This window comes from Cyprinodon tularosa, unplaced genomic scaffold (assembly GCF_016077235.1).
Source record: "Cyprinodon tularosa strain WSP-4 unplaced genomic scaffold, ASM1607723v1 ctg155, whole genome shotgun sequence".
Lineage (NCBI taxonomy): Eukaryota > Metazoa > Chordata > Actinopteri > Cyprinodontiformes > Cyprinodontidae > Cyprinodon > Cyprinodon tularosa.
This window is the reverse complement of record NW_024038386.1, coordinates 1,307,963-1,318,073: the sequence shown is the minus strand read 5'-3', so window position 1 is coordinate 1,318,073 and position 10,111 is coordinate 1,307,963. Positions and strand designations below refer to the sequence as shown.

The 10,111-nt window shown below is 39.2% G+C and overlaps 1 protein-coding gene across 7 annotated transcripts in view; it reads left to right on the top strand.

Annotated features, from left to right (window-relative positions):
* Window positions 1-1,613: 1,613 nt before the first annotated feature.
* The window catches only part of LOC119780129 (citron Rho-interacting kinase-like), a 37,967-nt gene continuing 29,469 nt past the window's right edge, over window positions 1,614-10,111 (top strand). For 4 of the 7 annotated variants that reach the window (XM_038280044.1, XM_038280040.1, XM_038280042.1 and 1 more), the window contains exons 1-10: window positions 1,614-1,749; window positions 2,289-2,432; window positions 2,594-2,713; window positions 6,670-6,840; window positions 7,593-7,646; window positions 7,732-7,785; window positions 8,027-8,167; window positions 9,183-9,311; window positions 9,681-9,776; window positions 9,949-10,065. In XM_038280044.1, coding sequence (XP_038135972.1) covers window positions 1,633-1,749; window positions 2,289-2,432; window positions 2,594-2,713; window positions 6,670-6,840; window positions 7,593-7,646; window positions 7,732-7,785; window positions 8,027-8,167; window positions 9,183-9,311; window positions 9,681-9,776; window positions 9,949-10,065 — 1,143 coding nt within the window. In that variant the 5' untranslated portion in view covers window positions 1,614-1,632. The remainder of the gene's footprint in view (window positions 1,750-2,288; window positions 2,433-2,593; window positions 2,714-6,669; window positions 6,841-7,592; window positions 7,647-7,731; window positions 7,786-8,026; window positions 8,168-9,182; window positions 9,312-9,680; window positions 9,777-9,948; window positions 10,066-10,111) is intronic. The other 3 variants (XM_038280045.1, XM_038280043.1, XM_038280039.1) reach the window with 1 other exon arrangement.

Genomic DNA, 10,111 nt, shown 5'->3' with positions numbered 1-10,111 from the left:
TGTTATCCTTTTGCTGTGTTTGTAAATCCATTCATAACCGTTTGCTCATTTATCCAAAAGCTGCTGCTCAGAGTTGTCTTCTCTCCAGGAAGGCAGATTAAACTGAATTGCCTGTTTATTTATGATATTCCAAAGGAAAGGAATCAGGCGAGATAAAAGCACTGCAAAGTTAAAAATAGACCCATGGTAAACAACAACACAATCAAAATTCTGCTGTCACATTATTTTGTCAGTGAGAGAGGAAATATTTCCATGCCTGCATCACTATTTCTTGTTTCCACTGCTATTTGTAGTTGTTCCGAAAAAAACATTGAACAGAAAATACACAACAAAAAGCTTTCATTCTTATCCCCCTAACTGTTGGCAGGAGTGTTATTGCCGGACCAGATGAACCTCTAAATGGAAGGAATTGATTCAAGGCAAACCTTGATGTTGTTTTCTTTGCTTCATTGGTTTTTACAGGCTAGAAAGAAATATTATAAAGCTTTTCTATTATGATTGTTGTGTTCTTGTTATGTGAGGGGAACTAAAAAAGAAAGGATGACATTTTAAACAGTGTAAAGGGTTGGATAGCATCCTTATTTGGCTTAGGCTGAATCAAATTTCTTGGAGTTTATTTCGTTCCTCAGTATCTTGGCACCTAGAAGCTTTTAGTTGGAAAAGCTTATAATGTATTTTTAGTGTATATAAAGAATAAAATACAGAATGAAACCTAGAAAGAAGTTTTTACTGTAATGCATCAAAGATCTTTTTTTTTTTTTTTGTTGCAAATATACAAATATTTCTTTGTTCTAAATACTAATGTAAATATACAAATGGAAGCTTCACCTTAAGTATATTCAGGTGGAGTTTAATCTATTATGTTTATTTCTTATCCCCCCAGGATAATACAACAGAATACATCAAACTGCAACTTGACTAATTTGTAGAGATAGACTAAGGCAGTTTTTTTTATCAGGCCAACCGATTCCTGATGTGCTGCTGTTTAGTATTGCTTGGGAGACTTGAAGTCAGAATTGCTTTTTTTTTTTTCATGATAACTATGGAAATTGATAACAAATGTCATGCAAATTTCAGTTTGGATTGTTTTTGGACTCTAGGGGCCTCAGAAGGCAGACTTGTAATGCGATCAGAGAGAGGGGGAAGACTTGCAGCAAGGGTCAACATGCCGGGATTTGAACCTGTGATGGCCACGGTGATGACCATAGCCTCTGTTCATGGGTCCTGCGCCCAGCCCCTGCAAAACAAAGATTTATTGATAAATGAAGCAAATCATTGAAAAAAAAGGGATAACTATGCTATGGCATGGCCTGTGAATGTCTCCATGAATCAATGAAAGCATGCAGGTACAGGCCATACAGGGGGAAAAAAATCAGCCCATCTCTTTTTATTTTTGATTATATTTGGACTTCTTTAGAGGGGGTGTAATTAATAACAAATAAAGATCGTGTTTGGACCGAACTGTAACATTTTCAATGTATAATATTTTCCCTCTTTTTAAAACTGGATACATTGATAGCAGTGATACCACATGTAAATGAAACTAATATTGCAGTAAAGCCGAAAATGCTTAATTTGTTTGGTTTCGCTCAGCAGGAAGGAATTTACTTAAATGCACTAATAATTCTCTCCATGTGTCTTAGGTCAGTGTCTGCAGGCCTCAACTCTCCTGCTAAGACCAACTCCATGGAAAAGAAGCTTCATCTTAAAAGCAAAGAATTACAGGACACTCAAGACAAATGCCATAAGGTAGGAGCACAAATCCATGCTTTGTTTCATCACAGTTTATTAACATTTTATTAATAGGGATTAGCTTGATAAAGCTCTTCTTTCCAGAAACACATTGTAGGCATTTCATGCAAACCAAAGTTACTAATTCCTTTACTGGAAACTAGAGTTCTGTTTCCATATTTTAAACAAAACTGTCCTACAAAGGGGTTTTTATTAGCAGGCTTGTTGTGTTTATTCTGGCAGACTGGCTTTACATGGATCATGGAAGCTTCTGCTTGTGCTTCAATAAGCCAAGATAATCTCCTTGTTGGTAAAACATCACAGCATCGTAATTTGCGGCCTTCTCGGTGGTCACAGAAATCACTAATCTCAGTCAGAATGAGTTTCACCAGCCAAGTGGGAGTTGGCAGACAAGCATAGTGATGCTCATTCCTTTTTAATACATATTTTTTATATATATATATATATATATATATATATATATATATATATATATATATATATATATATATATATAAAAATGGACGTATAATCTAAGCTTTCCTTGATGCATTAAGATGGAGCAGGAAATCTCCAGGTTCCAGCGCAAAATGACTGACCTGGAGTCAGTGCTCCACCAGAAGGATGTGGAGCTGAAGGCGTCCGAGACTCAGAGAAGCATCCTTGAGCAAGACCTCGCCACCTACATTACTGAGTGCAGCGTGAGTCATACTACCAGCTCATTGAGATATGTTTGTAGGCCGTCTGAGAAAGTATGAACGTGATACTGTAAAAGGAGTGATTGCTCACTAACACATCTGTTAGGTTTTTACACTACTGACTTCGTTGATTGTGTTGTGTGTTTCCATGCTTGCTTCTGCAGAGCCTGAAGCGAAGCCTGGAGGAGGCACGCGTCGAGGTCTCCAGAGAAGATGATAAGGCCTTGCAGCTGCTGCACGACATCAGAGAGCAGAGCAACAAGCTGCAAGAAATCAAGGAACAAGTATGTTTTGTGGTCATTTTCTTTTCATGAAGTTGGAATCTTTAAATCTGTCGTTAATTTTGTCGTTTTTCAAAGTTTTGCTCTAAACTATGACTGATTAAAGTGGAGCACTTGAAGAAGCAGTGACATTATATGTTATATATAACTCTAAAGTCTAAAAATATCCCTCTGTGTGTGTGGGAGTGTTCTTGCTTTACCTACAGTGTAGGGACTTGCAGGTGCAGATGGGGCATCCAGGTGTAAATTCAGTTTAGGTCAGGGTTAGTTAGATGTTGGTAATGGTTATGGTAAGGGTCTGGGTTAGGCCATGTAAAATATGTAAGTTAGTGACACGTCCCCATAAATCATAAAAAAAAAGCTGTGTGTGTTACACTGACAGGGCTTCCCCTTTGGGTGTCCCACAGTCATAAAGGTCATCAGAGCAGATGGCATCCCTGTACGGTTCAAAACATGACCAAGAGGTTCTCCAGGCCACCACGCAGAGGCAGGACACCCATTAATTAGACTGGCTTGATGCACCAACACTTCATATAACAGATGCATGTAAAATGTTAGGATCTACATCAATGTTCTATTAATAAAGCAGCTAGGTGGCTCATTGTTAATATTTAATTGATTGATTGACTTTATTGATCTCACAGTGGAGAAATTTACTCGTTACATCAGCTTAATAGTCAAAAAGAAGAAGGTGCCAAAAGGAAGACAAGGTGCATGGGGTATATACAGTATATACAGTGTGTCCACACACACACACACACACACACACACATATATACATATATATAGCTGATGTCTCTTAATTAACAGGATTATTATACAGTGTTGTTGCACAGGGTATTAAATAGAAATTGCATATTATGTTATTACCTTTGTAGTGTCGCACTGTAGAGTCTGGTTGCAGCAGGGATGAATGACCTGCGGTAGCACCCCTTTTTACTAACAGGGTGACAAAGTCTTTCACTAAAGGAGTTGTTCAGCTCCACTTGAGGGTAGAAGGTGTTGTCCATGATGGACGTAAGCTTGGACAGCACCCTCCTCGCAGCACAGCCTAGGACAGAAACGGCCTTTCTCACCAGTTTGTTCAGTCTCTTTCTGTCCCCCTCTGCGCTGCCAGAGGCCCAGCAGACAACAGCGTAGAGGAGGACTGATGCCACCACAGAGTCATAAGAGGTTTTAGCAGGGGCCGGCACACTCCAAAGGACATCAGCCTCCTCAGGAGGTGGAGGCGTCTCTTCTTGTACAGGGGGTCCGTGTTATGAGTTCAATCCAGTTTATTATTGATGTGAACACCCAGGTATTTGAAACTCCCCACAGTTTCTATGTCTTGCCCCTGGATGTTCATGGGGGACTTAGGTGGGCATCTTCTCCTAAAGTCGACCACCATCTCCTTCATCTTATTGGTGTTAAGACACAGGTGGTTCTCCTCACACCAGTCCACAAAGTACATGATGACCGACCGATGACCGGTACCCCAGTGTGTCCGAGGTGTAGAGGGTGAAGAGGTGTTCTGGGGGGGGGGGCACGGTGCTGCAGACACGGGCCCTCCGGGGCACCGTTCTGTTTCAGTTCCTCTTCACCCTCTACACCTCAGACTCACCTCATTCAGATAGAGTTCAGCTCAAGAAATTCTTCCTAAAAGAGCTTAATTTCTTGTTGGTTTTTAAAAAATGTCCCCAACTATTCCAGGATAATAAAATGTTAATGTTGTGGAAAGTTGAACTATTAGGGATTTTAGTTTCAATTCTGGAGCTTTTACTGAAGAACTGTCTCAAAGTACTGCAGTTTCAGATGAAGAATGCAGAGTGAAATGGTGTCAGTCGATCTGGGAGGCATGCACAGCACTGGCTGTCTGCACTCAGATCTCAGTTTTTAACGTATGCTACTTTTTCCATACTTGAAATCAGCTAGGCATGTCTTTTTTAGGACTTTTTTTTAAAGCTTTTGTCTTCGGTTCAGTCATTAAAATCAATTCCATATGCCCTAACATTCAACAGCTTTGAAGAGCAGTAAAATATCCCACACGCTTCACCCACCAGTGACGCTCTGCATGCAGCAGTAAGGCTTTTGGTGACAGATGGTTTGTGATATTTTCCCAAATATGCATCTATGGCAACTGTCTTCAATAAACTAATAAGTTCCTTACTTCTTATACAGAGCAGTTTCCTGGAATGCTAAGCTAGTTTTGATAGGACTAATTTAACATTTAGTTTAAAAGGTTTTTCGGGGGTTATTCCAGGTAATAAAGACCAGACAAACCTTAACAGAAAAATGTAGCACTGTGCTTTAAACGACATTAAATTTATTGGCTATTATTTTAGCTCCTTCTCTGCGGTTTCCTGTTCTTAAACAGCTGTCTGGGAATGTTGGAGTTAAGCATGCAGAGTGGATCACTCGCCAACAAGAAATATAATCGGCTCTTCTTCACTGTTGGTAATGATCTGTTAAAGCTCCTGTCACACCTTTGACAATTTAGTCAGCGTATGCCTGATGTCCCAGAATGTTCTAAAACACTGGCATACACTGAACTTTCCAATTGTTTTTTTATTTGTTTTTATTTTTGGCATATACAAAGCGTATTTGTAATGAGTCCAGAACTTATGTCCAACGACAGCCTAACTTATGCATAGCGCACAGCAGCGTAATGCCCATGAAATGTCACAGGCCAATATCCTGAGAGGGGCAGCAATGCGCCCTGAGGTGTCCGGCCAGCATAAGAAGATCTCTTGGATTGCGGTATTAACCTGGCGGCTGTTAACCGCCTGCCAAAAAAAAAAAAAGATTACATACATAAAGAAAAAGAAGAAAGATGGTTTGCAGTCACAGCTGATTTAGCGTCTTGTTTGCTAGGAAGGGATAAAGTCTGGAGGACTACTGACGATTTCCTCCTGTGAACCCCCTTTTATACCAAAACGCTGCAAATAGGCCATTATACAGTAGCTTTAAGTTAGAAACACGTTCAGCGGTCGTCTGAAACACGTCAAATACGTTGATAAGCATTGGAGATAAGATATGCATAAGTTATGCACAAGTTACTGATAGGTTTTTGATAAGCTAGACGCCACAACATATAAGTAACTCACACTTAACGTATAACAACGATCAAATAACTTACCTGTAACTAATGGCCCTGGTCTGAGCATATGCTGGCATATGTCGATGTACTTGCCATATGTCGACGTGTGCCAGCGTACTTAACCATGCTCATAACATATACTAAATGTCCCCATGACTTATCCAACGTATGCCAGCGTTTTTGCCAGATTTTTCATACATCAGGCATATGGTGGCCAGATCATCAAGGTGTGACTGGGGCTTAAGATATTGCCCTTCAAAAGCACGGCCAATAAATTAGTATGGCTAACTGACAACAGCTAGCCTAAGATCATAATATAACCTGACAAGTGTTTAGTCAGGAAACGTGTCGTACAGACAGTAATTGGCTTTGGCAATCCATAAGCTTTTTATTATAACTGTTAGACATTAAATGGTCTAACAATTATTTCATTGTTAAGATTATTGAATTCATTGTTAGCTGAATGTCAGAATGAAGGGGAAGGTTTTTGTGTTTTATTGCTTTCTTAAATTTCAGAAGTCCATATACACTAAGACTGCTATGCACTGACAAATTTGGAAAATCCAAATGTTGAGATAATGGCTTTATCTTCTGATGACAAAGCCATGAAATAATCAGCAATAAGATAACTGGCATATGGGTGGAATTTTGAATCACCACAAACTCACTGCTTCCTATGAGACAAAAATCCAGCAAAGACTCTTAATATTGTCCTACTTGAGAATTTCTGATGAGGAAGGAAAGTCTGAAGAATGTATACCGGTACATCTTGGGGCCCGACAACATAATTTTTCAACCATTGGGTAAATTTTCACATCTGCAAAGTTTTACTTGTTCTTTTTTTTCTTTCCTGTTACCAACTGTGTGCTGCTCATGTCCTCAGGAGTACCACGCCCAGCTGGAGGAGATGCAGGTGACCATCAGACAGCTGGAGGAGGACCTTTCAGCTGCAAGGCGTCGCAGTGACCTCTATGAAGCCGAGCTGAGAGACTCCAGACAAACAAGCGAGGAGCTTAAAAGAAAAGCAGTGGAATATCAACAGAGAATCCAAAAGGTTGGGTTAGGTTTTTTGTTGTTTTGTTTTTCCCCAAGATAAGCTATATATTTATAGTGAGTGTAAAGCTTATACGGTACTCAAAGCAAATCATGGTTTGCTCTTAAGTTTTTAGCATTTATTATGTTTGAGGAGTCATTTTACTTTTTTGGAAAATTATATTTTCTTATTTAGCAAATTTATTTGAATGAATTGCTTCCTTCTAAAGGCTGCTACTTAATGAGTTCTAGATGGTGCATATTTACAGAAACAGAAGGTTTTTCATCTTTATTTCAAAATGCGCGTTGCACAGTTCTGGCCTCATTTCTCTTCTGAGTGGGTTATTTTAGCAATTAATTGTTTTAGAGTCCATATTCCATAGCTAAATTAGCTGATGATAATGATAAATTATTATGAATGTAACCATGCTATTGATACATTACTTCTAAACACCTAATGTAGAGATTCACATGAGAAATTTTAAAAGGTAAAAAAAAAAATGATACAGTGAAATGAAAAGGAATTTATTTCAGACAATTTTGACAAACAATAAATGAATCAACCAAATACACACAAAAATAGACTGGTTAACATTAAACACCAAATAGACCTGTTGGTAAATATAGTCAAAGATATGACATCGATTAATTGATAAAATATCACACAGTTTTTTTACTTTATTTTTTTATTCCTCGGAAATTAATAATTTTACAGTAACCTGTGTCCACAGCTGGGGAATATTGATTGATCTGTTTCGGGTTGTTAATTTTCAGGCCAAAGAGCAAGGAAAAGCTGAAGTGGAGGAGCTTCTTTCCAAACTTGAGAAGGTAAAAGAGAGATGAGACTCTTGTTGATCTTTAATCAGCTAAACTCATCAGAATTGATGTCTGAACACATAATTTTTTCTTTTAGACCAACTCTGAGCAGCAGGTGAAAATCCAAGAGCTCCAAGACAAACTTTCTAAGGTAGTTTTGCCTTTATTGTTTCTTCTTTATTATATAGAAACACATGCTGTCCCTCCATAGACACTGGGGGGTTTGTCTTGATATAAGCAGACGTTTCAGTTAAGCATTTTGTAAAAGAGCTCCAGTTTATTCTCATAGTCCATTATTTTCCCTAGGCAACCATGGGTAGGAGCTGAGCTAGCATATCAAGATGTCCGTCTTGGGATCCATTAGCAGCCTTTGACCTTCTGATTTTCCCCAGGCAGTGAAAGCGAGCACAGAAGCCACAGAGCTGCTGCAGAATGTCCGACAGGCCAAAGAGCGACTGGAGCGGGATCTGGAGCGCCTGCGAGGGAAAACCGACTCCAGTGATACTTTGAAGCGTCGTCTGAGAGAGACAGAGGTACCAGCCTAAATCTACAGCAATACACAGTGCCTTGAAAGAAGTTAATTTATGTTACACACACAATTTAGATTTGTTATTATAGTTAATTCGATTCATTTGATAAAACCCACTAACTGAACAATGGAGTATTAAATGTGATCTTTCCTCTGTCCACTGAGATGAAACATCACTACATCCACATTTTGAGTGGAAATGAAGTGCAGTGCACGACCCCAAAGTTTATAAACTGTAAGGATGTCTCCCCCCTGTGCTGCTTTTTCCTCCAGCTCTGACAGCCTAGTATCACACCACAGACAGAACTAGATAATTAAAATAAAAACTGTGTCATACGACATTAGTACCTGAAGCATCAAACACTGGATACGTGTAAAGATAATTATGTTAAACGGAAAGCTCCGTGTAAAATGTAACTCTGTGAAAAGAAGGTTTGATTATATTAGAGTTCATAGGTTTCATTTTTATATACTGGTTGAAAACGATGTAAAAATTCATAGTAATATTTACAAGAAGTTAAATGATTGAGGAAGTCAATTTCCATTTAGACCATTTCGTTCAAACAGAACTCTGGTTAGCAAGCTCACCTATAACATGTAAACTTTTGTGGCACTTTCTCTTTAAAGAATCAGAATCAAAGATTGACAGGAACCGGAATGGAATCGAGGAATCTGAACCGAAATTGCCCAGCCCTACTAAAGATTTTAAGTTACTAACAGCCCTCTCTTTGAGGCAAAATTTTAAAGACTTTTAGTAATTGTTGCATCAATAGGTAGCTTTAGAGAAGAAATTAGAGAGATTAATGTCGATACAGCATAAAGGAAAACGTTTTCTTTATAGCTCTTTAAAACGTTTGTTTTTAACATAAGTTGAGAAAAAGTTGAAATGGTAGATATTTTTATAAGGCAGTTTGACATCTTTAATTCCACTTTTTAATTGTCTCTCTGCTTCTCTGTTGATGGACGCCACCACTTTTCTGTGCACTTACTTTTTACGCTGGATGTTGTTGTTGCGTAAGCAGGAGGGCAGGAAGACACTAGAAAACCAGGTAAAGAGGCTGGAGATGGTGGAGAGGAGGGAGAACAAGCTGAAAGATGACATTCAGACCAAATCCCAGCAAATCCAGCAGATGGCTGAAAAGATCCTGGTAAGACACCCTTAGATAAAGCTCATTAATACTCTCTGCTACTCCACCCCTAATTTCCCCCACTGCTCCGTGCCTTCCACCCTTCTAACCCCGTAGTGATCTTGTCTCAGACATTAATGGATGTAGGACATGGATAGAGGGAGCAGGGCCTTACACAAAGATTGAGAAGAGTTAGTTTTAAATGAGCTAATCTGGTGGTTTTCACCATGAGCAGGCATCGCTACAGTCAGCTTGTTGATTTCCAGCTTTTTAATGCAAGTTTCCTCCTTTGCTTTTGTCTGTTGTCTTTAGAGTGAGGGTCGATTTAGTCTCCTCACTGTGTTGTTATGGTAACTTTAGATATTGTAATAATGCTTTTAATTCCCATAGGAACTAGAGGAAAACCTGAGAGATGCCCAGTCAACAGCCCAGAGGATGGAAACTCAGCTGGTTCAAAAAGAGCGGCTTTTTGAAGATAAGATCAAGGTGAGTCAGAAAATACTTGAGTCTTTTCCCCAGGTCTTATAGTTGAACCAGTGTTACCATCACATGTCTCACATTCAGACCTGACAATATTCTATGTGAAGTTTCCACCCCCCACTTTTCCCATAATGCCATGAGTGAAGTCTCATATTTGTTCTGGCTTTTATGGATCCAGGTTCTGGAGTCCCAGATGAAGGCAGACATGGCTGAGAAGGAGAGCCTGGAGGCCAAAAGGGCACAGCAGGAGGAGGAGTCCAGGGAGAACTGCAAACTAATTAGTGAACAAAAAGCTGTAAGAAAACCAAATCTCCCTTTAAATCTCCCTGTCTGCTTAGTTT